We start from the raw sequence: 25,343 nt of genomic DNA on the forward strand, positions 1-25,343 counted from the left end.
TAAATGCACTTACCAAACCTGTCCATCACTCGACACTCCCTGTTCAGCGATGGACAGAGGAGCTCTGTTTGGCTAGCTCCTTTTTGGTGACTGCTGCCGCAATGGCTTCAAGAGGAACACGTTTCGTCCAATGCAGTCAGTCTTTGGGGAAAACAAGGAATTTGTCCAGATGTTTGGGGATTGGTTTGACAGAGTCCAGCTCCTTCCAAGCCCATCGGGAAACTAAATCAATAAGTTGACTTGTTGGGGGGGTGTCACCCAAGACATACATGTGCCCGCCAGAAAGCCTCCAAGAACACAAACTCTTCAGAAGGAGGCTGTTGGTCCAACCAGCCACCTTCCTGTCTAAGGATTTCTAAGATGTCTCCAAAGGGGACATCATCTGGTGGTGATCATGGGGATCCTTCTCCCTCATTAAAGCCTGTGTCTTTGGTGAGGGACTCCATTGGAGAGCCTGTGTGCCTCCTCTTGCAACTTTTCTTTTGAGGAGCCTCCTCTGTGGGGAAGGTTATAGTAGGGGGTGTGCAGCAGTCTCCCAGATCCAGTATGGTTGTACCCCTGGTTGGTGTATTGACTATCTGGTCCAGGGCATTTGTGTTTACATAATCCAGGAATCTCTGTGCATGTACATTTGATGTCATACAGGATTCACAGTTAATAGTGAGGTAATTAAAGTCACCCATGAATATGGTATTGGGTTGGATGGTTAGTGTTTTTAATAAGTTTAGAGGGAGACTTGCAGCTTGTAAGGAAGTGGTATTCGATTTTATCTATGGTGATTTGAGTATGGATCAGCTCAAGTGCATTGTCCTACTTGACCAGCCTTGAAGTATATTTATTTTTGATGTAAACAGAGACATATCCACCTTTAGTCCCTGTTTGTGAGGTTGCTGGCCTACATGTGTGGAAGGCATTATAACCTTGCACTGTTGGTGTGCTCTCTGCGGCTTTAAACCATGTACTTCCCATATAATATATTCCTATTTATAAATTTAAACCCTTCAATCTGTATTCATTTTTTAACTTTTTCCTAAAATTCTTTATTCTTTTTACAATCCAAAAAACAACAGGCTGGATTCAATAAGCTTACAATGCTTGATGAAACTGTGTTCATGTTGAGGCGTGATGAGCACATGATAGCAAGCCAATATGAATTCAGTAAATAGCGCTACACAAAGTGTAGAGCTCAGTAAACCAGGTAAACATTATGGCATGCTAATTATTGTATAAGCAGAGCTGAATTACATAATAATCAACCAATCCAAGATAGGGAACCTATAAAGCAACTGCGTACACTTCATGTAGCCATTTGCCCCGCACTCCAAAACCTACTGGAATACAGCCACAGAAACTACACTGGAAAGAAAGAATATTAGGGGCTGCTGCTGCTCTTGTTCATGTGGATGTGCAACAGGCTCAAGTCTATGCTGCTGCTGAGAGAAGTTGAGCAAGGAAGAGAAGGGTATTTAGACCTTGTTTAACTTTTCATTGTCTGTACGACACCCGTGCACTGGCCTAGCAATCAAGCAGTCTCAGTCCTCACCACTAACAGTGAGGGGTGTCCACATTGGGAAGGATAAATACACACACAGTCAAGTACAATTTCTCTTGACAGCACACAGATATCACAACTCAGTCTGGGCTGGTTTCTCCTTTCTCTCCAGATCCCCAATAAGACTCCCCACTGGCACAGCTATAGGATGCAGATCTCAGCCTAGTGGTCAAGCTAAAACCTAGAGCACCCTCTCTGTCCAACCAGTGCTTCGTGGTTTACTGCTTAAGGAAAACAAGAAACATTTAATTGGGTGCACCTTCCACAGCGCAAACAGGCTCAGCAGCAGTGCATGGCTGTCATCACTCTGGACAGTACTGAGTAGAGAAAATACACCTGCTGCCTAGCCTTCCCTGTGGCACCAGGTATAAGTGCAATGTGTTTATGATCAGAACAAATGTTAGCTAGGGTTCAAATCCAGCAGACTCTACATATTAGTAAGGGTGTCACACTCTCATTGTTCCCAAAACTTTGATTATAACGGTAACATTACATAACTGCTTGTATACACATACTTTTGTAGGTATCATAGCTCATTAATGACTGACATATGAACCCCAGTTAATTGTGGGTGTAACTGGTTTAGCATGACAATGATGATTATGTAATAAAAAATACAGTTGCATATCACTAATGGACACAATAGTTTACTGACAATCATCAAGACCTCTCCTATAACTAAATTACAACTGTAAAACAGAATGTACTATGAGGTATGTAAAATAACTCCAAACTCTATTACCAAAGTCATGCAGGTCTATCCATTTCCAATATATTGTCAGATATTAGTTTTGCATCACAGCTGAGAATGAATGGGCTAGGACCTTTTAATGTCATAAACATACCGGTCTAACTGAAGTATAGCATCAGTCACTCTCTAAGCGGTATATCTTTAATAACCGTGGTTGACCAACGCTTTTTCTGTAGCAATGAGGAGTAACGTCAAAGTAAACTTTATTGTCACTTTGATTCACACAAGTAGGAACTGAGCGAAATTACGTTTCTTCAGATGAATGTGGTTACAATACACAGGCTACAATTTACATGACTACTGACACAGATGACAAATACAACAATAATAAATATTTGTATTATTGCACTGATTTAACAGACTGCCACTCATTACTATGTTATTAGCTTATTTTCACTGAAAAAATTACACTTAAGCAACTGATTTAAGGCCTACATTTATATTTCACAGTAAGACAGTTCAGTTTGATTACTGCTGGCTTTGCTGTCTGAGTGCAGGTAAGACCATGTTACATACTGCACTATAGCAGCTTTTCAGTATTGTTGGATTACTGCCTTAATGTTCAGTGTGACGGGTACTGCTCCTAGAATTCAGTAACCTGATAGCTAGTGCACAGAAGCGGTTTCTGAATCTCGTGGTTTTGCAGCGTATGCATCGAAAGCGCCTTCCTGATGTTAAATGTGAGAACAGCTTGTAAGCAGGATGAGTGCTATCCCTGGTTATTTTCCTTGCCCTGTTGAGACATCTGGACATGTTCAAGTCTTGTATGGACAGAAAAGAGTTCCTGATAATCCTCTCAGCTGCTTTCACTACACTCTGGAGAGACTGGTGCTTGGAAGCAGAGCAGCTTCCAAACCATACTGTAAAGCTGTTTGTCAGTATACTTTCGGTGGTGCCCCTGTAGAAGGGTGTGAAAGTCGATGATGGTAGGGGTTTGCTCTCCTCAACCTTCCCAAAAAGTGAAGACAATGGTGCACCGTCTTAATGATGGCACCACTTCAAGTAAACACATGCATGGAAATCTATGCATTCTCTTTTACACAGGTTTGAATCCCATCTTATATACTGTTAAAAGTGATTTGTACAGGTCCCAACACAATATGTGCCAAGTTATCCCATTGAGCCCTCCAAAGTCAAGTCTTAAAAGCCAAGCCATTGAGCATTTCCCTTTTGACCAATGAACAAAGTGTGATGAGGTATAGCATCATACAAACCAAAGATCACTGCCAAATTTCACATCATTGCTGTTTTATAAACTCCCTTTCCTCTTTGTTTAGCAATGTCTCTCCGTTTACCAGTGCAGAAATACAATTTGGTATGGTTGTGTGTGTTTATGCACAATCTGGTGCCAAACCATTGTTACTGTTGTTGGAGGACGTCTGCAGACATGGCAGATGATGGTGCCAAATTCAGGGCACAGGGATGGGGTGTGGAGGAGCCCAAAATTTTTGCTGCAATTGTCATCAAGTGCTACATCCAGAAGCTGCTGAAGGGGGGACTACACTGGGTCTCAGTACAAGGCTGAGACTTGGAATAGCCTAGCCATAGCTGTGCCCAGTGTGACTGGCATACCACACACCGGGGGAGCAGTGTAGAAACAACTACACTGACTACAAGAGGTGTAAGCAGGCACAACTTGACCAGTGGTTGGATGAGTTTAGAACTGCTAGCAACCTCCAGCTGTGTAAGTATGCAGATCAACCAACATGAAATGACATGCAATTTTGTAGACAGCCATTTCATGCCTCTTCTTCTCTCATTCTCTATTTTACAGCTACAGAGGAAATAGCAGCAAACAGGGAGGTGCATGTCGAGAGACTGGTTAGACTCAAAGAGGCAAGGGGTATGATGTAGCGCAACTGCCCGATTGTATAAACTACTGTGACACCATAGATCAGTAGCAACTTCAGCATGCATACCTTACTTGTAACAGCAAGCGTGTATGGTTTCTCCTGTAGCTTTTGGTGATTCTATTAGGCAAATGTAGTAGTGTAGTCAGATTATGTGGGTTCAATACCCACAACTAACCTATAGATTCAAATTCAACAAGTACTATTTGTACATCTGAAATGCAGCAATATTGGCTTTAATGCCATGCTGTTAACTTGCACTGTAGCATCTTTGAAAGCATCTATGGAATATATGCACATTCCCAGGATTACTTGTAACACCAGACCATCATTTTTGGAAGTGTGAAAGCTCTATAGCTATGACAATAATAAATGGCCATTTACTGTAATTAAGAATGAATCTAATATATCCCGGTTCTAATCATCTACTTTTCTTTTTTGTTTCATCACACCCTGTCTCTCTCTCTGCTTTTTTTTGGGGGGGGGGGGGTCACACTGTTCCGATTTCTGATGTCATACCTTTCTGCCAACTAAACAAATGCATTTCAGCACAGGAAGGTAGGCCGACCGCTGCAGCTCAGACTGCCAACCCTCCACCAGCTGCTGCGTCAATACCCAGCACCTCTGGGACACCAACTGGCAGTACTGCCTCCACAACCCCTGCTCTACCTGGTCCATCCCCATCAGGCAGCAGTGAGGGCACTGATGGTGCAGTGGTATCCTCCAGGAGTACAAGTAGAGGAGGTGATTGTTCTCCCACCAGAACTGCCAGGGATGGTGTGAGACCTGATAGAGACTGTCCTTGATGTGCACATCAGTCAAGTGGAGAAGATGCTCCTAAAAGTCGAAAAAAGATTCCCACATCAAGCAGTCTCACAGGCAACTGAAGAAGAGGACAGGAATGACAGTTCTGAAGGTGAGGACTAGATTTGCACTGTTTCCCATGCTTGACAGGCAAGTGCCCCCTACCGATTCCCAGTCATGGTGTCCCTCAACCTTTTTGTATCCATCACATTGTCGCCTCACAGTATGACGTTGTCCTGTTTGATTTCTCAGCTACAGCGTCTTCTGTGTGGAGACATGCGTGAATGGGCGTACCTTCGTTGAAGGTTGTGCATCACAGCTGGCAACTCGGCACGTAAAAATCTACTGCCAATCATTAGCAGACCAGAGTTCCACTGTGGCGACCCCTAACCGGAAAAAGCCGAAAGACACAAAAACAACAACCACATAGCCTAACTGCACTGTTACATTTGGTATGGGTTTAGAATGACAGTGCACATTGGTCATGCATGATCATATCCCACTGATATTGTCATTAACCTTTATTAAATGTGGACATACCTTCATCTGAATATGAAGACACATAACTCCCATCATTGCACTACTGGTGTTTCCCAAGTGTGTGTGTATTTCATCTAAACAACACCCTGAAAAACAGGTTCATGTCTCTTATCACTTCTGCAATATGTACTGATGGCAGTTTATTTGACCTAGGTTGCCAGGATGCATTTGTAAGTACTTTTGTGAACTGTGTTCACACAATCATATCACACATCCTGGCTTTGACTCAAGGCTCATAGCAGTATAGGTTACCCGTAACACTATGATGGTGTCATCCTCTATAAAGTGCACTCTGACACTATTACAGTCAGACTTCTACAGTGGCACTAGCATTAAGTACTGTGTTCTCTAGCTTGCATAACTAAACAGCGGTTCTAAGCTAACAACAGTCAAAGTGTGTGTGTGTGTGTGTGTGTGTGTGTGTGTGTGTGTGAGTACATAAGCCAGATGAGCTGCCCTCAATCAAGTAGCATTTAGCAGACACTTTTACACGGTTACATTACTCCACAGCAATTTCAAACAGCCCTTGCAAAATCATCATCCTCTCAGCATACACTGATTATGTCATCCTCTATAAAGTGCACTCTTAACACTGTTTAAGTCAGACTTCTGTGGTGGCACTAGTGTTAAGAACTGTGTTCTCTAGCTTGTGTAACTAGATTCGTACGTGTTCTAATCTCACAGCAGTCAATGTGTGTGCATGTGAGTGTGCGTGCATATAGAGACTCACGTCAGCATAAGCTTACCTACTCCTGTCTTCCTTCAACTATCAGTCTAGAGACAATTTTACACAGGGATGCGAGTCCAAACTATGTCAGACACTCCTCCCAACATTTTCTTCTCAGTTTTATGTTATATGGAATCCAGCTTGTATTCCTAGACAAATATGGTGTTCTAATCTGACCTCAGTCAACTAATGTGTGGGTGGGTTGGTGGTATATTACAGTCACTGTATGATGTATTGAATCCATTCTCATTTGACTTCCACTCAAGAGAACCTTTTACATAGCCTCCTGAATCCAACACCCCTCTTTTCCCTCTCCACATAACATCCTTTCTGTGGAACATTGAGCATGTCATCATCTCAAAGATGCATACACACATCATGAAGCAAAGTCCCTCCATGACCCTCTTCACAACATCTTCATACCACTGAAAGTGTGATTGCTAATTCACTCATGGGGTGGTGCTCATATCCCATATGGACACAGGCAGTCTGTAATAAAATCAAACACATAAGCACGTACCCCTATTATCTTCCCTCACTTAGAGGTTGCGATTTAGGCTAAATGGGAAAATAATGGATAGGCCTGTATGGGCTCTTGGCTGTTAGCCAAGTAATCTCCAATGGTCATAAGAACCTCGCACATGTTGATGTTGGTGTCACCCACAAGTGCTGTATTAAGGTGTGGGTGTACTGTAGCCTACAACAGTGTATTCCAATCCAGGATTTGGGCTACTGTCTCCTGAGGACTGCTGACATGGAATAATGCTATGTATATTGTTGCTTTACTAAGGCATGTGTTTTGATAATGGAGCATATCAACATTCTACACATTTCTCATTCAACCGTCACAGTAACAGCTGCAGTATGGCACAGGTCTGCACATGTATACCTATCATCTGGAAATGTTATCTGACATGCAGCAATATTATGCCACACTGATTTACATGGGCACATATGCCTGGGTTCATCCACATGTTGTAATGCTGTGATACAGACAAACATATGACATTCGGAGATTCATCTGCAACTTGGTGAATTCACTGCATGCACTATTGTGTTACTATTCACAAGAACTATACAGGTGTTCCCTAGCAGCATTTAGCATTTGTCTCCAACTATTCTGCATGAACCGCATCCACTTCAGTTTTAATGTGTCCATATATGGTGTTAGGGCCCTCAATCACACATTTCCATTGATAATAGCCATATGAGGTACAAATGATGCAATGATGTGAAACAGGTAGAGATGTACAACTGTTCACACAGTTCCACTGTGGCGTATGTGATTCATACCCAAGGTTTTGTTTGGAGGTGATGTAAAGCTTGAAGTCCAATTGTAGCATAGGTACAGCCATAGTGCAACTGTATTGTGCCACGGATGTACCACTATATCACAACAGTATTACCACCTGATAGTCTGCATAAACATAACTGGATATATGTTAGCATTTCATGGCAGTATAACATGTTCACTGGCAATGTCAGGGGGACAGTGATCATATGGTAACACGTGTTGAGGTTTGACATGTGTACTCCATGTAATGTGTACATCACAATGACAGCTTCCTTAATCACTGACATTTGACTTTGCACTGCTGCAATTTCTGTGCACATGGGCATAGTTGATGCACTGCCATCAGTCTCACATACTGCTCACACAGTGCTGTACCATTCATTATCACGGATCACTTAATTCATACATCAATTGCAGATGCTTTGAACAATATCTACTGCTATTACATCTGACAGATGTACTCAATACCCAGTGGAGGGAATAACTCATAATAGTGCGGTGTTTGTATGTGTTGGTATCTGTATGGACAATAGCTATGTCAGGCAGGGATGCTTTAGTCGAGTGCATCACATTTGGTAAAGTGAGCTCCCACATCTGGTAGGCCATACAGAACTATTCTCTGGGATGTATACCCATTAGGATTTGACAGTGTAGACTTCTCTTCAGGGTGTTCTACTAGATGCATGTGTGATGCATCTTTCTGTGTTGCACCGAGTAACATTGATGACATGGGTTTGAGTCCTATAGGGGAGAATGTGGATTATATTTCACGCAAACCTCTCAACTCACCAGTATTGCTTCTGATTTCAACTCCAGGTTTAACACTGTCCATGTTAACCCCACCAAAAAGTGGTCAATTTTGGGAAAGGGATGGTGAATTCGCCTTACAAAATACTGACAATCATTACAGTTGTACATGTTTGTTGCTACAGAACATGTACAATAAGTTACAATCACATATTCTGCCAATGCTGCAAGTTAATAGCCATAATATTTTAAAAAAGTGTCCATGACTGTGCCTGTTTCTTTCTACATTTGTCCAGGAGTCTGTTGCTAAGTGTCCCTAATTAGTTGAGAGCTATGGTGACATCAGCCATTTCAAGCAAGTCATTTTGGAGATCTTCAGAGTATGCACATCCTCCTCTATTGTATACACTGCCCTTGGCAAATGTCCTCTCCAATAAACATGTCAATGATGCTTACATCAGATCCATTCACTTCCACTGACATGTAACCTTGAGTGACCATCAAATATATACTACCATGTGTGTTTATATCATAATATACTTACTCAGGACGTGTAAAGAGCAGTACGCACTGTGGTAGCTACACATGTGCATAATGTTATGCTACTGACTTGTCTTGGAAGTGTACATACAGTGACGTATCCTACCTTGGAGACATTTCCATATTTACCATGACCTCTTCCTCTTTATTCATTCCTATCATATCTGTGTATCAGGACACTTTCCATGCCCAGTGCACCTTTCCTTGTAGTTGTCCTTGTCGTTTACCCTCCCTCTCCATTACTTCGTTCTGCAAATAATTGTTTTAGTGTACACTGCACTCAGTACTCTTTTCTTTAATGTGTTGTTACTGCAGTATTTTCAACCCTCGTAACCATTGTGGCTGTTCTCGTGATCCCACGGAGCAAGTCTGCCTGCAGGCAAACTTGAATGCTTCTTTCTATACTCCTGCTGCTCTGCATGGTGCTGCTAGCCACGAAACCTTGCTTACATTTCTGTAAATGCAATGAGCACCATAAACATTTGATTAGTGCTGCTGCTCATCATGCTAACACGTAAACTCCATGTTGGCTTTGCATGATGCCTACATGGAGTTGGTTGAATCTCCAGGAATGTTTTGCTGTTTCTTTTTCATTACAATTAACATATTTTCTTGCCACCATCAGCGTACATATCAAGTTCCCTTTCACCAGTAACTTGTCTAATAAAATTCTCCACAAGAAAAATCTCCTGCTTCATAAAAATGTTGACACTTTTTCATCTTCTTTTATTCCCTTCCATGGGTATGCCACAGTTTTTAATCATATTATACCATTCTTTTCTTCTCCCATCAACTTCACTTACTTTTAACTTCCATAGTTTCATTTGTTTTTGTCGTATTCTTTTTCTTCCATCCTGTCCCTCGTTTCTTTTCTTTTTTCTGTTTTTTCTTCCCATACATTTTTATATTTTCATACAGCATCTTATCCTTTCTCATTACCCAAAATAAATGCAGTGATGCCAGAAGCACCACTGGATTTTCTAAATTTAAACAACATTCCTTTTCTTATAAATGACTCCTCTTCATAGTTACAAAGGTCTCTAATAACTCTTTTTCCATCTGAGTAGGAAATGTAAAGCACTCAAACCATTCACTTCTCAGCCTGGCACTTGCTCAAAACTCATAGCAAGCACTAGACCCCCCCTATACTGTAGAGAAGGACAAGGCTCTCTATTCAACCTTACCAGCCAATCAGTAAAACAGTTCACTGTACCTATCCAGGCATGTCCAAAGGGCAGTTTCAGGTGTACTCTCAGGTCCAACTGGTGAATCTGGGCATTTTGAGCCAATGTTACAACTGCCTCATGTACACAGACAACCCTCTCCCTCCTACCACCAAACACTAATTCATGCGAGAGACGCAATTATACAGCCAAAGGGGAGACTAAGCTCTCTCAACCCAAGACTGGACCAGACACTCAAGAGGAGAAGGGAATTACTTGCATCACACCACCAGTCTCACATAGACCTGTGAAACCAGCACCGGCAAAAAACACACAAATACAAAAAACTCAGAGGCTCTAAATAAAAATCTGCAAAATCAACAGAGACCTCCAAAGCAGTCATCCAAGCAACCTCCACCCCCCCCAACACAAACCATGAAACACATACTTCACAAAACTAGTGTACCATGCAATCACAGCCCTTAAGGCAAAATAACATACCCAACACACTAGTAATAGGTGACTCTATAGTCAGGCACACTGACGTCCCACTCACTAGGCTCAACAAGGAGAAGGTTACTGTTAGCTGCGTGTCGGGTGCCAGGATCCGCCACATAACACAAGCACCCAGGTCACTCCAGAACAAGTACAAATACGACTCTGTCATTGTCCATGTTGGTGTGAATGACCTGAGCCATACCTCCATGGACTACATGAAAAGAGACATGGAGGAGCTCTCTGATCACGCAAGTCCAGGCCGGTATGACCCCAACCAGCATCCTGCCTTCACCAAAAATGATACTACAGTATATTCTTCTTTCAGCTGCTCCCATTAGGGGACGCCACAGCGGATCAACTGTTTCCATTTCATCCTGTCCTCTGCATCTTGCTCTGTCACACCAACCACCTGCATGCCCTCTCTCACCACATCCATAAACCTTATCGTTGGCCTTCCTCTTTTCCTGTTACCTGGCAGCTTCATCCTTATCATCTTTTTCCCTAATATACTCTGCATCCCTCTTCAGCACATGTCCAAACCAACATAATCTTGCCTCTCTGGCTTTGTCTCCAAACCTTCCAACCTGGGCTGACCCTCTAATATATTTATTCCTAATCCTGTCCATCCTAGTCACACCCAGTGCAAATCTTAACATCTTCAACTCTGCCACGTCAAGCTCTGACTCCTGCCTTTTTGTCAATGCCACTGTCTCCAACCCATATAACATAGCTGGTCTCACTACCCTCTTGTAGACCTTCCCTTTCACTCTTACTGGTATTAGTCTGTCACAAATCACTCCTGACACTCTTCTCCACCCACTCCATCCTGCCTGTACTCTCTTCTTCACCTCTCTTCCACACTCACCATTACTCTGAACTGTTGGTCCTAAGTATTTAAACTCATCCACCTTCGCCACCTCTACTCCCTGCATCCTCACCATTCCTCTATCCTCCCTCTCATTCACACACATATATTCTGTTTTAGTCCTGCTGACCTTCATTCCTCTTCTCTCTAGAGCATATCTCCACCTCTCCAGGGTTTCCTTCACTCTCAACTACAGATCACAATGTCATCTGCAAACATCATAGTCCACGGGGACTCCTGTCTGATCTCGTCTGTCAACCTGTCCATCACCATTGCAAATAAGAAAGGGCTCAGAGCTGATCCTTGATGTAATCCCACCTCCACCATAAATGCATCTGTCACTCCCACCGCAGACCTCACCACTGTCACACTACCCTCGCACATATCCTGTACCACTCTTACATACTTCTCTGACACTCCCGACTTCCTCATACGATACCACAACTCCTTTCTAGGCACCCTGTCATATGCTTTCTCTAAATCCACAAAGACACAATGCAACTCCTTCTGACCTTCTCTGTACTTCTCCATCAACAGTCTCAGAACAAATATTGCATCTGTAGTGCTCTTTCCTGGCATGAAACCATACTGCTGATTACTAATCATCACCTCCCTTCTTAACCTAGCTTCCACTACTCTTTCCCGTAACTTCATGCTGTGACTGATCAATTTAATCCCCCTGTAGTTACTACAGCTCTGCACATCACCCTTATTCTTAAAAATCGGTACCACAACACTTCCTCCATTCCTCAGGCATCCCCTCACTTTCCAAGATTTCATTAAACAATCTAGTTAAAAACTCCACTGCCATTTCACCTAAACACCTCCATGCTTCCATAGGTATGTCATTTGGACCAACAGCCTTTCCATTCTTCATCCTCTTCATAGCTATCCTTACTTCCTCCTTGCTAATCTACTGCACTTCATTCACTATCTGCACAACATCCAACCTTCTCTCCCTCTCATTCTCTTCATTCATCACCCTCTCAAAGTACTCTTTCCATCTGCTCAACACACTCTCCTCGCTTGTGAGTACGTTTCCCTCATTATCCTTTATCACATACCACAGTATAAAGAAAAAATTATCAATTTCAACAATTGGCTAAGCTTCTGATGTCATTCAAAGGGGATCCAGTGTCTGTCAGCCTGGGATGACATGCTCGACAAGCCATGCTGCTTCGCTAGAGATGGCTTGCACCTGTCACACTTAGGCTTTCGAATACTGGCCAAGGTTCTTGCCACCGCCATAGTGCCCTTTTTTAGGCAAGGCTCAAAAGACAAACCCATCACTGTAAACAGCACAAGTAACAAAAAACTGAGGGTAATGCTACTCAGTGCTAGAAGTCTAAACCTCAAGGTGCACGCACTCGAGGCACTCCTCAGTATGGAGAAAATCGATGTATGTGCAGTAACAGAAACTTGGTTTAAGGCTCCAGAGAGCACCCCAGCACTACCAGGCGACAACTCATACCATACATTTTGGCCAGAAAACCCGGGAGCATATCCATCAAAGATACCCACACCTCCAGGTTAGTGGCATAGCACAATGCTCCAGAGATCATCCAAGTGCAACTAACAATGGGCAAAACTGCAATTCAAATTGTAGTTTGCTACAGATCACCCACCATATCCTAGGACCCCCATTCTGCTTTTCTGGAAACACTGGGAAACATAAAGGTCCTACCAAACACCCTGATATTGGGTGATTTCAATTACTCAAACATTAACTGGGAGAACTGCTGAAGTACTAATATCCTTGCCCAAAATTTCCTAGAATTTATAAACTCAAATGCCCTGGATCAACTGGTCAACAGCCCCACCAGAGGTGACAATATATTGGACCTGGTCATCACCAACATTGGCGACCAGTTTTCCACACCAGAGGTCAACCCTTCACTGGTTAAATCGGACCATAAACTAATCATTCTGGATATGCACATTCTGCCCCCACCCCCAGTCAAAGAAACCACCATGAAAAACTTTTTCAAAAGCAAACTTCACGTTACTTAAGACCAAGGTGGAAAGTTTCAAAGCCCCCATGCTAAAGGATAACGCTGTCCAAGCTGCAAAATCCTTTACTAATGCACTCTATGGGCACCTACAAGAATGCATGGATCATGCTATCCCAAGCAAAACCAAGACTCACTCCTCCAAGAAAAGGAAACCAGTCTGGTGGACTCCTGCCATAAACAAGCTATACAATAGAAAGAGGAAACTAGTATAGAAAAGAGTAATATCCCAAGAAGGGAAGACATCCCTGATCAGTATCAGCAAGAAACTACGATCCCTCATAAAATCATCCAAGGCTAACTTCGAAAGAAAAATTGCCAAGGACTCCAAAGATAACCACAAGGCATTCTTTAGCTATGTCAAGAATCTAAGTGGCAATTCTCAGATCTGTGTTAGTGCAGAATGGCACAAAATACACTGAACCGACTGAAATCACTAACATCCTGGCAGACAGGTTCAGTGCAAACCTCAACCCACTCTCAACCCCAAAAGAGCCTAGAAGAATGTAGTGCCCCTGAAATCACAGACACTCAGGTTAAAACAGCCCTCCCCAAAGCCAAAAACACAGCATCAATGGGACTGGACGGTGTCCCAGGCTGAGTCCTACACGAGCTCAAAGATGAACTAACCCCTCACCTAAACATACTGTTCAAACTCAGCCTCTCCACAGGCTACGTGCCCATAGAGTGGCACACAGCAACAGTTATTCCACTCCACAAAGGTGGATCCACAACAGACCCTGGGACCTATCGCCCGATAAGCCTGACTAGCTTGATCTGCAAGGCTATGGAGCGCATCATCATGGATTTCATTAACAGAGACATTGGGAGCCTCCAAACACTGGACCCTACCCAGTTCGGCTTTGTTAAGGGCAGATCATGCCTCCTAAACCTGGTGGACTTCTTTGAGACAGTTACCAAGGCTATAGACAAGGGAAAGGTGGTCCACACAGCCTACCTAGACCTCACAAAGGCCTTCGACACCATTCCCCATTCAGGTATTACAGACAAGCTCACCAGCCTGAACATAAACCCCTACGTCATGAGATGGGTTGCCAACTGGCTCACGGACAGAACCCACATGGTAAGAGTTGCAGGAGCTAGGTCTGACTCTAAACCGGTTACAAGTGGCATTCCCCAGGGCTCAGTCCTAGGACCCCTCCTGTTTGGCATATACTTCTCAGAGGTACAGGCAAGCACAGGAGGACTATGGTTGACCAAGTTCGCAGACGACTGCAAACTAGGGGCTATAACTGACTCTCCGGCTGACACAGACATCCTCCAAAAGGGTCTCACTGAGACAGATACCTGGTGTCAAAACCATGAGTTCAAGCTAAATGTCAAAAAGTGCATAGTCATCCCCTTTGGAAAAAACAAACTACCACATAGGTGGTAGCCCCCTAAATATGGAAGATGTAATAAGGGATCTGGGGACCCAAGTAGATAGTAACTTCTCCTTTGATAATCACATTGCCAAAGTGGTTAGAAAATCCTTCTGTGTGACCCACCTAATCACAAAAGGGTTTGCATCCAGATCAAAAGGGGTCATTGAACCCCTGTACGCATAACTCATCAGACCCATCATAGAGTACAACGCCCTATTTGGGATGTACCTTACAAGACACCTGCAACAGCTGGAAAGATCACAGACATACCTCACCAAGAGGATTACTGGCCTGAAACAGAAGCCCTATGCAGCTCGACTGAAGAAACTCCAGCTGTACTTGGTTGCATACCGCCTACTCAGAGGTGATCTCTGCCTGACATACAAGGCAATGTCAAACACAGAATTGATGGATAAAGAAAACCATATCCCCTTAAGCCACACGCTCTAGGGATCTAAACCTCACCACAACAATAAATAGGATGTGCTGGAGGGATAGGCTCCTGTCCCAGAGACTTCCCATGCTCTGGAACAAGATTCCAATCTACCTTAGGCAGAGCTCCTAGCTCACCCTCTTCAACAGAAACCTTGACGAGTGGATGGGAAACAGAAAGTTTATCCTGGGGATCACTTCAATGGCTCTGCTGGATAGAGGCAAAGGAAACTAATCTAAGATGGTGGCGAAAGCCAACACATTCCGGCTAGGCTTATAAATGCCTTCCGGTAGATAGCCTAGTACCTACCTATGAACCTATATAAAGTCTCCCTAAATATATTTTTCTAATGCAAGTACCAGTATATATCTTTTTTTTTCTGAAATAACTAAAAACTTTTCCACCAAGCTAACAATTTTACTTGTTACAGTTCCTCTCTCCAATGACTTATTACACTTTCATACTCATCAAATCCAACTCCCAAGACCTTTTACTTCCTTTCTTGTCAAATCCATCCATCCATCCATAACTCACTATTCCCATTTTTTCACATATGGCGTTTGGGTGTCACTTCAACAGTGGCAATCATCTAGAGCCAAGGTTTACATCACCAGGTGGCCAGCCTGCCACAGTAGTTCTTCCATACCATACACTCATATGAACACTCACCTATGGCCAATTTACTGTGTCCAATCCACCTACTGCATGTCTTGTGTCTTTGCAATGTGGGAGGAAACTGAATCACCTGGGGGAAACTCACGCAAACACAGGGAGGGCATGAAAATGTATTCCATTTTTTTTTTTTTATCATACCAAATCCCTTACAATTCATTCTGTTTAACTACAGGTCAACTTTTTCTGAAACAGCTTTTTGATCCTTATTACAACTTCATTTAGCCATCTCTTATTTTTTATTAGAACTAAACCATCTGCATTTACCAAATATCTCACATCTTGCCTCTCTCATTTCATACATGCATGTCTCTACCACTGCATTTATTACTGATACAAATAAGCACATACTCATCAGGTATCTCTGTTTTATTCTTCTTGATACTTATTTTTCCCCATCTATCCATTTACCAATTTCCGAACATTTCTTTATTACATAAATATTTTGTCTCCTATGCCCTAAAATCTGGCACATTGCTTCATGTCTCACTTTATCAAATGCTTTAGCTACATCACATCCTATCAGTCTTGCTTCTTTTCTTTCTGTATTATCTATACTACTACTTTCACTATAGTTACCACTTGTTTACCGCTCTTCCTTTTATACCATAAATCCCTTCTCCTACTAACTCATCCAATACTTACTCCATCCTTTTTGTGGTATTTTCTTAAATATTTTATAGTCAGTATTCCCTAGTGTTATGAGCCTTCAATTTTGTATATCTTTTCTTTCATCACTCTACCATGTCTCCTTCCAGTATACCTTCTTTCATCTATTCAATATTTTCTTAAACTTCCCTTTCATCTTTATTCATTTCCTTATAATACTGATAACTTATAGCATCTAATCTTGACACTGATTTATTTATACCTCACTGTTTCACCTTCTCTATTTCTTCTATTCTTATATAATTTTCTAAAAAAATCCTTACTTTCTAAAATTTTTTTTCACTTTCCATTCTTCTCGCACATCTATTTCCTCTTTTTCACACATTTTCTCTTCAAAATGTTCTACCACCTCCATAACGTCTTCTTGTTTATGTTTTCTTTGCAATCTAAGATGGCATTCATCCTTCCTTTTCTCATTTTTTTTTTATTTTCCTAAATAAGAGGAAATCTCCTCTTTCTTTCCTTTGGAAATAATCTTTGCTTACGTAACATCATTTTTATTTTTTCTCTGGTCTTTTCATACATCTACTTTCCTTATTTTGTCGCTTCCTAATTTATATTTTTTTCATAATTCTTTAAGATTTCTTTACATTTCATCTAATTTCTTTTTTTATTCTTCTTTCTACTTTTAATATACATTATATACTTCTGATTATATACTACCCACCAATGTGTCCAGTATTTATAAAATGGTCTCACTGTCATTTTTCCATATTTCATTTTCTCATCATTTCTTCCTGCTTAAATCCTACAGTTAATATCTTTATCCCTTTTCCTTCCTTTATTTTGCAGTTTTCCCCTGTTCTAGCCCATACTGCTCTATGAACCAAAGATGCCCCCGTTACTTCCTTCATGTCTTTAGAATAAACTATAAAAATCAATTTCAGTCTTAAAATTTCCATTTTTTTATATGTCCATTCTCTATTCTTTCCTACTTGTAAATCTCCATATTTTATTAAATCCCATAACATCTTAACATCCTGAGTTATTTTCCCTTTTATTTCCTTCATTTACAGTTAAAATCTCCTACCATCGCTACTGACAACTTTAGCAATATATGCATAAATCGCTATTAATCGTATGCATTTTTGTCTCACTCTCATATCACATATCACTACCCTTCCTGGTACTACTATTGTTGCATCTCAAATTCTTACTTCATTTTTTTTTTTTTTTTTTAAATAAGAATGCCTGTTCCAGGGCATCTCATTTCCTACCGAACAAACAATTTGCCCGTAATTTTTCCCTTTTTTTTTTCATTATATCTAGTAAGCAAAAACATCCATTTTTATTTTTTTTACACCATTCCACTATGAAACCTCTTATATAATTTCTAATACTATTCCCAGTTAATGCTAAAATTCCTATATCATCCTTTTTCATTTTTGTGTTTTACTTCCAGATCTTATTTTTCTTTTCCTTGCCCACTTACTGATTTTTCACAATTTTTTTGTCTCCTTCCTCAACTTCTCCCTCTTCTTCCTTTTTACTTTCTAAAATTGTAAATCTGTTCCCTTCCTGTGTATTACTAACCTCACTTTGAACTATTTCTTCTCTGTACCTCTTCATTGTGTTTAACGTTTCTTCATTATGCTCCCCCCATACCACTTTCTCTTTCAACATCTTCTGTAAAACTTTCTACAGTTTGTCTTTTTCCTGAGCTTTTGTCTTCATATTCTCTTTCGTTTTCTAATATGGGACAGTCAAAGCAGAAGTGTCCAAATTCTTTACATTTTCTACAAAAAAGCCAACAGTTTTTTGTTGTATGCCCCCTCTCCCCACACAAGCCACACACCTTTGTTACAGTCTTGTACTAAATGATTTTCATCTCCACAAAAATAACAAGCTTTGGGTTGACTTCAGTAACTAACAAATCCACTCTTAGCATTCATAATTACTATATTTGAAATATGTTGAATTTTCCCATCCTTAAAACATCCATTGTTACCCACACTTATTAACCCATAGTCTGTGCATTTCTTTCATCACATTTTTTTAAGTTCATGTACTTTACTACACACAGTAAAAGAAAAAATAGTTTTAACTCATGCTCATTCGTGCCTGAAGTCCTTAACTGCACATTTATTTTTTTAGCTGTAATTCCAAGCTCTGAAATAGTCTTTCCGTGTTAAAAATGAAAAAAGCAGCAAACCAAGACCAGGAAGAAACTGGACCACAAAACTTATAAGCTTTCGTTCGTTTAATAAAACACCAGAAACTTCATCAGAAGTGATGAATTTCGTGGTGTTTTATTAAACGAACAAAAGCTTGTAAGTTTTGTGGTCCGGTTCCTTCCTGGTCTTTGGTTTGCTGCTTTTTCATTTTTACTTTGTTCTTGGAGTTGTTTAGCAGTTTTTAGTCTTTCCATGTTGCTACTACATTTCTTAAGCCTCCGTCATATTTCTTTCCAGCAAGTCAAAACTTTCAAATGTCACTTCGCAAAAATATTCAACTTCAAAATGAACTAATGCGCTTATGACTTTAATGATAAATCCTAGTGGTACCTGTTCAAACTTCCATCACATTCACTTTTTATTCTTACCACTGGTCATCTTCTCTGTGGCTGCTGAGAAACTACAACTATTTGTCTCCTCTCAGCTCCCTCTTACACTCTTCATTGCCTTATCTGGATAACAACTACCTTCTTGTAACAAAAAAAAAAAAAAAAAAACTATTTCACAGGTAAACCCTGAAAAATGTCTACTCTACCAGCTGAGAATACCTCCACTATTTTCCCTTCACCAGCAAATGTGTTTCCAATCTCTCAGTTTCTTCTTCCTGTAATACTCTCTCCACCATGTCACTCCATATAGCTTCTTTTCTCCCCTCCATCGGCTGTGCCTAGTTCATCAAATTTATCAGCACTTGTGTCTCCAGTCTTCCACTTTTCAGCATTGTAACAGTTATTTTTCATCTCCTTCTCCTTCCTTCACCATGTTTTCTCCTGCTCCTCTCTCTTTCCAGCTCTGCTACACTCTCCTTCATCATGGGATTCCCAAAACTGCAGTAGCAGCCTTACAGCTCCAGAGTGAAAGGGAGTTTTCCTAGTTAGTAGGAGTACCACCCTCAGGGCTTCCCTGAAATGAGACCACTAGTCTAGTAGGACCACCCCCCATTCAACAAAGTAAAAACACAAAATAAAAACAAAAAAGAAAATGAAAGATTTTTCTTATATCTGAACTCTCACTTAAATGTCAAGTGCAGAAACAAAAGAAAAACTCCCAACTTATCTATATAACCTACTCCTCAAAAGCAACATTTTAGGAATAATTACTTAGTTTATTTTTGTAGCGGACAGTTGCAAAGTTCACAAGTTTCATGAATATGTCTTAACTGTCATGTTGCCCCACCCAGCACCTTCTTCTTCTTTCAGCTTTTCCCGGTCAGGGGTCACCACAGCGGATCACCTATCTGCTCATGAGTGGCAGTGTTGTTTTACGGTGTTGAGGTGCTAGCCCGGCGCCCAACCTTCTACAGATGGCACACACACACGCACTCCCACCTAGGACCAATTTAGAGTATCCAATCCACCTACGGCATGTCTTTGGGATGTGGGAGGAAACCGGAGCACCCGGAGGATACCCACACGACCACAGGGAGGACATGCAAACTCCACACAGAAGGCACCCCAGCTGAGGTTCGAACCAGAGAACCTCTTGCTCTGAGGCAGCAAAGCTAACTGCTGCACCACTGCGGCCACCCGTTGCCCCACCCAGCAACTCACTCACTCAAATTAAAAAAATAAAATGAAGTGGCACTTGCATATGAAGACAGATGCACATAAATGTTTCAAGAGGTTAATCTCGGCAAGCTGAAATTTTCTCAGATACTAATGTTAAGGGTAGTGAGGCTTTGAGGGTGGAAGGAAGGAAGGATCCCATCAAAGGAAAGATGAGTTGCATTCTGTTGGTTAATTCAAACCCAAATATCCTCACTCCTTTTTGCAAAACAAAGCCATTATGGTTTCCAAGCAAAGGCTATAGGCACAATGGAAGACTAGAACCCAGCTTAATAGGAAGCTAGTGCAATCTCCTCCCCCAGCATTTGTGACTCTTGCCCTTTATACCAATCTTGCCAAGTATTTTGGTGCTATCAAATAGTATAACTCAAATAAAACAAAAATTAAAACTAACAACTTAGACAATCCTCTTCAGCAATGAAGCAATTGTTTTCACAAACAGTTAATGGACTATGGAATATACAGTGCAAAATCTCTGCTAGCCTGAAGTCCTTGAAAAGGAAAAACAATTAAAACTCAACATTCTCAGTCTTCATTTCGTAACTAGATATAAACTCACCTACACAGCCTATTGTGAGAATCCCGTCCTTGTAAAGCTCATCCACAGGTGCACCCATCTCCATCGCAATGTCAGTCTGATGTTCAACAAGCACACCTTCCTCCTCTTCATCTTCATCAGAGTATTCCATGTGCTGTGCACATGTGGCATCCCGTTCGATCTTCTCTTTCCAGGTACTTAGGTCAACTGAAAAAAATAAATAAAACTGGCAACATTTCTAGGTTTAAAAAACATCATCATGTTTAGATTTTGAGAACTTGCTCATTGCTTCAAGGGCAAAAAGTACACCTTTACTCAAACTCTCTACAAATTAAATGGCTTTCTTAACATTGTGTAAGATTAAAAGACCTACACAGCTGCTCTTCAGAATTTCTAAAAGATACACTACTCACTTAGTTTTCTACGGATAATTTCCATCATCATCCCTTATTGCACATAAGCATTAGCAGAAGTGCTGGACAGCAAGATATTCCAACCTGTAATGTTATACTTTGAAGACATACTGCAACAGAAGGAAGTAGCAAGCGATGAAAGGTTGCAAACATTCATAATAATGAATAATGAGACGACTGAATGTAAATAACCATGAGCTGTGTTTCTTTATGAACAACTGATACCCCCACATATTATAGTCACTAAGAAAATCAGTCTTCCAGACAGAAAAGACAGCTGACATGCTCTCTCTAAGACCAAGAACACTGCATCAATGGTCCCAGACAATATCGCAGGATGCCTTCTAAATAGCATGAAACATGACCTATCAGGACCTCTGGAATTACTGTTTAACTGTAGCCTCCAAACAGGCTTCGTGCCTCATGAATGGAGAAAAAAAACAGCCATCCCTCTGCACAAAAGTGAGCCATCTACAGACCCTGGAAACTACAGACCCATAAGTCTCACTAGTCTTATATGTAAAGCCATGGAAAGAATTATCATGGAGATGATCAACAGAGATACAATAAACCTCCAGACACTGGACCCAACCCAGTTTGGTTTTGTAAAGGGCAGATCGTGCCTACTCAACCTGGTGGACTTCTTTGAGAAGGCCACCAAAGCAATGGATGGGGGCAAAATCATTTACACTGCCTACCTTGATCTGGCCAAGGGATTTGACACAATACCCCACTCAGGCATTGTTGACAAACTCAGGAGGTTAGGTATAAATCCGTAAGTCGCCCGGTGGACAGCCAACTGGCTCAAAGACAGGACCGTGGAAGTTAGAATTGGAGAGTCCACCTCTACAAAGAGGCCAGTTCCTTGGACCGCTCCTTTTTGGCATTTACTTCTCAGAAGTCAAGGCCAACATAAGTGGTCTTTGGCTGACTAAATTTGCAGAAGATTACAAATTAGGAGCTGTCATTGAATCTCACACTGACACAAATGTTCTCCAGGGGGGACTGACACAGGCAAACAAATGGTGCCAGAGTCATGGTCTAAAACTACATGACAAAAAATGCATAATAGTATCCTTTGGGAAGTCATCCATTCCTGGTAACCATCATATTGACAACACACCCCTTAGAGATGACCCAGTAGTCAGGCACTTAGGGACACACATAGATTGTAATCTAGCCTTTGATCATCACGTGTCTACAGTGGTGAGGAAATCATTCTATGTTGCGCAACTTATAAACAAAGGTATTGTATCTAAGTTCATGGAAGTCATTGTTCCACTGTATTTGGCATTCATCAGACCTATTGTTGAGTACAATGCCTCCTTTGGTATGTACCTAACCAGGCAAATCCAACAACTGGAACATCCACAGAGGTTCCTCACTAAAAGAATACAGGGCATAAGCAATATGTCCTATGCAGACCGCCTCAAGGCCTTATCCCTGTATTCTGTCTCCTACAGGCTTTTGAGGGGAGATCTATGCCTGGCATAAAGGGCATTGTCAGACCCCACTCTGATGGAAGTCCACAAAACAAACAGTACCAGAATTACCCATTCTAAAGACTTAAACCTTGTCTGTGATAAAAATAGGACCTGCTGGAGAGCTAGGTATGTATCCCAGACACTTCCCCGTCTATGGAACAGGCTCCCTATCCATGTGAAGCAGGGTTCCTCCCTAATCCAATTCAAGTGCAACTTGGACAACTGGATGGAAACTGGAAATTCATCCCTGGTTTGGTACCTATGTCTCTGATGCAAGCAAGTAAAGTACAGTTTTGTACCTACCATAAATGTAGATGTTCGAGGATCCACATTGCTGCAGTCCTAACTATTGGGTAGTCCGCTGTCCAGTCGGCCCGAATACCAAAGTATATGGCTGGCGGTACTAATGCGCAGGACTGACGCCATATCTTCAGTCTTTTCTTGCCCCAGATGTCAGAAGACCCTAAAAAGACAAGGCCCAAAACCAAAAACACCAAACATACCTGCACCAAAAATATATACACTATATACAAAGGTACCAGAATATAACCTCACCTACACAACCACCCCTAAACACAGAGGGGAAGGAGGGAGGGGACTGCAGCAATGTGGATCCTCGAACATCTACATTTATGGTAGGTACAAAACTGTACTATGTTCTTCATTCCACATTGCTGCAGTCCTAACTATTGGGTAGAATCCCAAAGCAGAGGTAAGGGAGGCTGGCAAATCATAAGGAAGCAGGAGCTGATAATATGCCTTGCAAAATAGCTGTGGCAAAACCAGCCCTAGACTTAGAATAGAGAGGAAGATGGTAATGCTTAGAGAAAGTATGCACTGAACTCCAAGTAGCTGCCTCCAGAATATCCTTAGTTGCCACCCCCCTTAGAAATGCTGTTGAAGTGGCAGTAGCCCTAGTGGAATGAGGCCTAATCCCAGCTGGAATCTCCTTACCATGATGGGAATAACAAAATGCAATGCAAAACCCAATCCACCTAGAAATAGTTTGTTTTGACACAGGCTTGCCCTGCGAACTCAAAGCAAAAGAAACAAACAACTGCTGAGACTGCCTAAAATCCTTAGTTCTGCTTAAATAATAACGAATTGCCTGTGTACATCTAAAGTGTGCAAAATCTTTTCCCCTTTATTTTGGGGATCTGCATAGAAAGTAGGCAAATGAATAGTTTGGTTTAAAGCCACACTAGAAACCACCTTAGGCATAAAGGAAGGATTAGTGCGTAATGATACCCTATCCTTATGAAAAATCAAAAGGCTCAACCGCCATAAGGGCCTGTAACTCAGAAACCCTTCCAGCAGAAGAAATGGCCAACAAAAAAGCCCTCTTCCATGCCAAGTAATTCAGTTCAGCAGTAGCCGCAGCCTCAAAAGGTTGTAGAGTAAGTTTCTCCAACACAAAATTGAGATCCCAAGCACGAGTAGGAGCTCGGGGTCTTATATTCTTTGCCCCTCTAAGAAATTGCTTAAACAAAGGATGTGAAAACAATGGTGGGTCACAATCATAGTGAGCTGAAATTGCTGCAGCATGAATCTTAATGGAAGAGAAAGACAAACCTTTGTCCAATAACTCAGTAAGATATTGAAGAGCCACACTCAAATTAGGCTCAGAAATCTCCAAATTCTTTGCTGCAGTCCAAAAATAAAATCTCTTCCATTTTTCTCACTTTCCTTGTACTAGGTCTTCTGGCTTCCATAATCACATTTAAAACTTGTTGAGGAAGTTGAGACCTGCTGTCTTTCAAAACAGAATATGCCAGGCTGTTAGATGAAGAGAGTGAAGCTTGACATTGAGCAGATGACCGTCCCTCTGAGACAACAGGTGTGGAATCAAGGGTAAAGGCCATGGAGGCTTCCTTACCAGACTCCGCAGTAATGGGTACCAGTGCTGCCGAGGCCAATCTGGAGCTATTAAAATCATCCTTGGCTTGTCTTGTCTGACCTTTAGAAGCACCCTTGGGAGAAGAGGCAGAGGTGGAAAAGCATACACATGAAGATTTTTCCAACTGAAAGAAAGAGCATCCACTTTCCAAGCTGTGTGATGAAATCCCTTTGTGCAAAACTTTGGCAGCTGGTGGTTTAGTGGAGAAGCGAACAGATCTATGTCTGGAGTTCCCCATGACACTGTCAATTTTTGAAATACATGAAGATCCAGTTTCCACTGGGATCCATGATTTGTCTGCTTAACACATCTGCTAAGGAGTTCTGTGCTCGGCAGAAACCTTGCCTGAAGAGTTAGTTGCAAGCTGGCGCAGTCTCCCATAAAATCATTGCTTGCCTGCACAATGGGTAAGAATGTGTTCCCCTGTTTGTTGATGTACCACATGACAGTTGTGTTGTCTGTTAGAATCAACACCTGCCCTGGAAGAAGTAACTCCTGAAAGCCATTAATGCAAATTGGACTGCTAACATCTCTTTCATGTTGATATGTAGATGCTGTAGTCTGGCAGGCCACTTGTCTTGTATCCACTTTCCATTTAGATGAGCTCCCAAGCAATGTCTGAGGCATCTGTCGTTAGAATCTGACTTGCCTCTGGCGAGAGTCCCTTGTTTAGGTGACATTCCTGAGCCCACCACAAAAATTCCTTTTGAATGCAAGGTATTATTTGAATGACAGTGTCCAAATCCTGGCAGTGCTGTGTCCATAGATTTTGA

General features: G+C 41.6%; 1 protein-coding gene across 1 annotated transcript in view; it reads right to left on the reverse strand.

The window, feature by feature from the left end:
* The window catches only part of GNL1 (G protein nucleolar 1 (putative)), a 969,220-nt gene that overhangs the window by 348,314 nt on the left and 595,563 nt on the right, over nucleotides 1-25,343 (reverse strand). The window contains exon 8 of the mRNA XM_044084464.1: nucleotides 20,798-20,983. Coding sequence (XP_043940399.1) covers nucleotides 20,798-20,983 — 186 coding nt within the window. The remainder of the gene's footprint in view (nucleotides 1-20,797; nucleotides 20,984-25,343) is intronic.

The sequence above is a fragment of the Protopterus annectens genome, chromosome 9.part0 (genome assembly GCF_019279795.1).
Source record: "Protopterus annectens isolate FY-2018-M chromosome 9.part0, PAN1.0, whole genome shotgun sequence".
Taxonomy (NCBI): Eukaryota; Metazoa; Chordata; order Ceratodontiformes; family Protopteridae; genus Protopterus; species Protopterus annectens.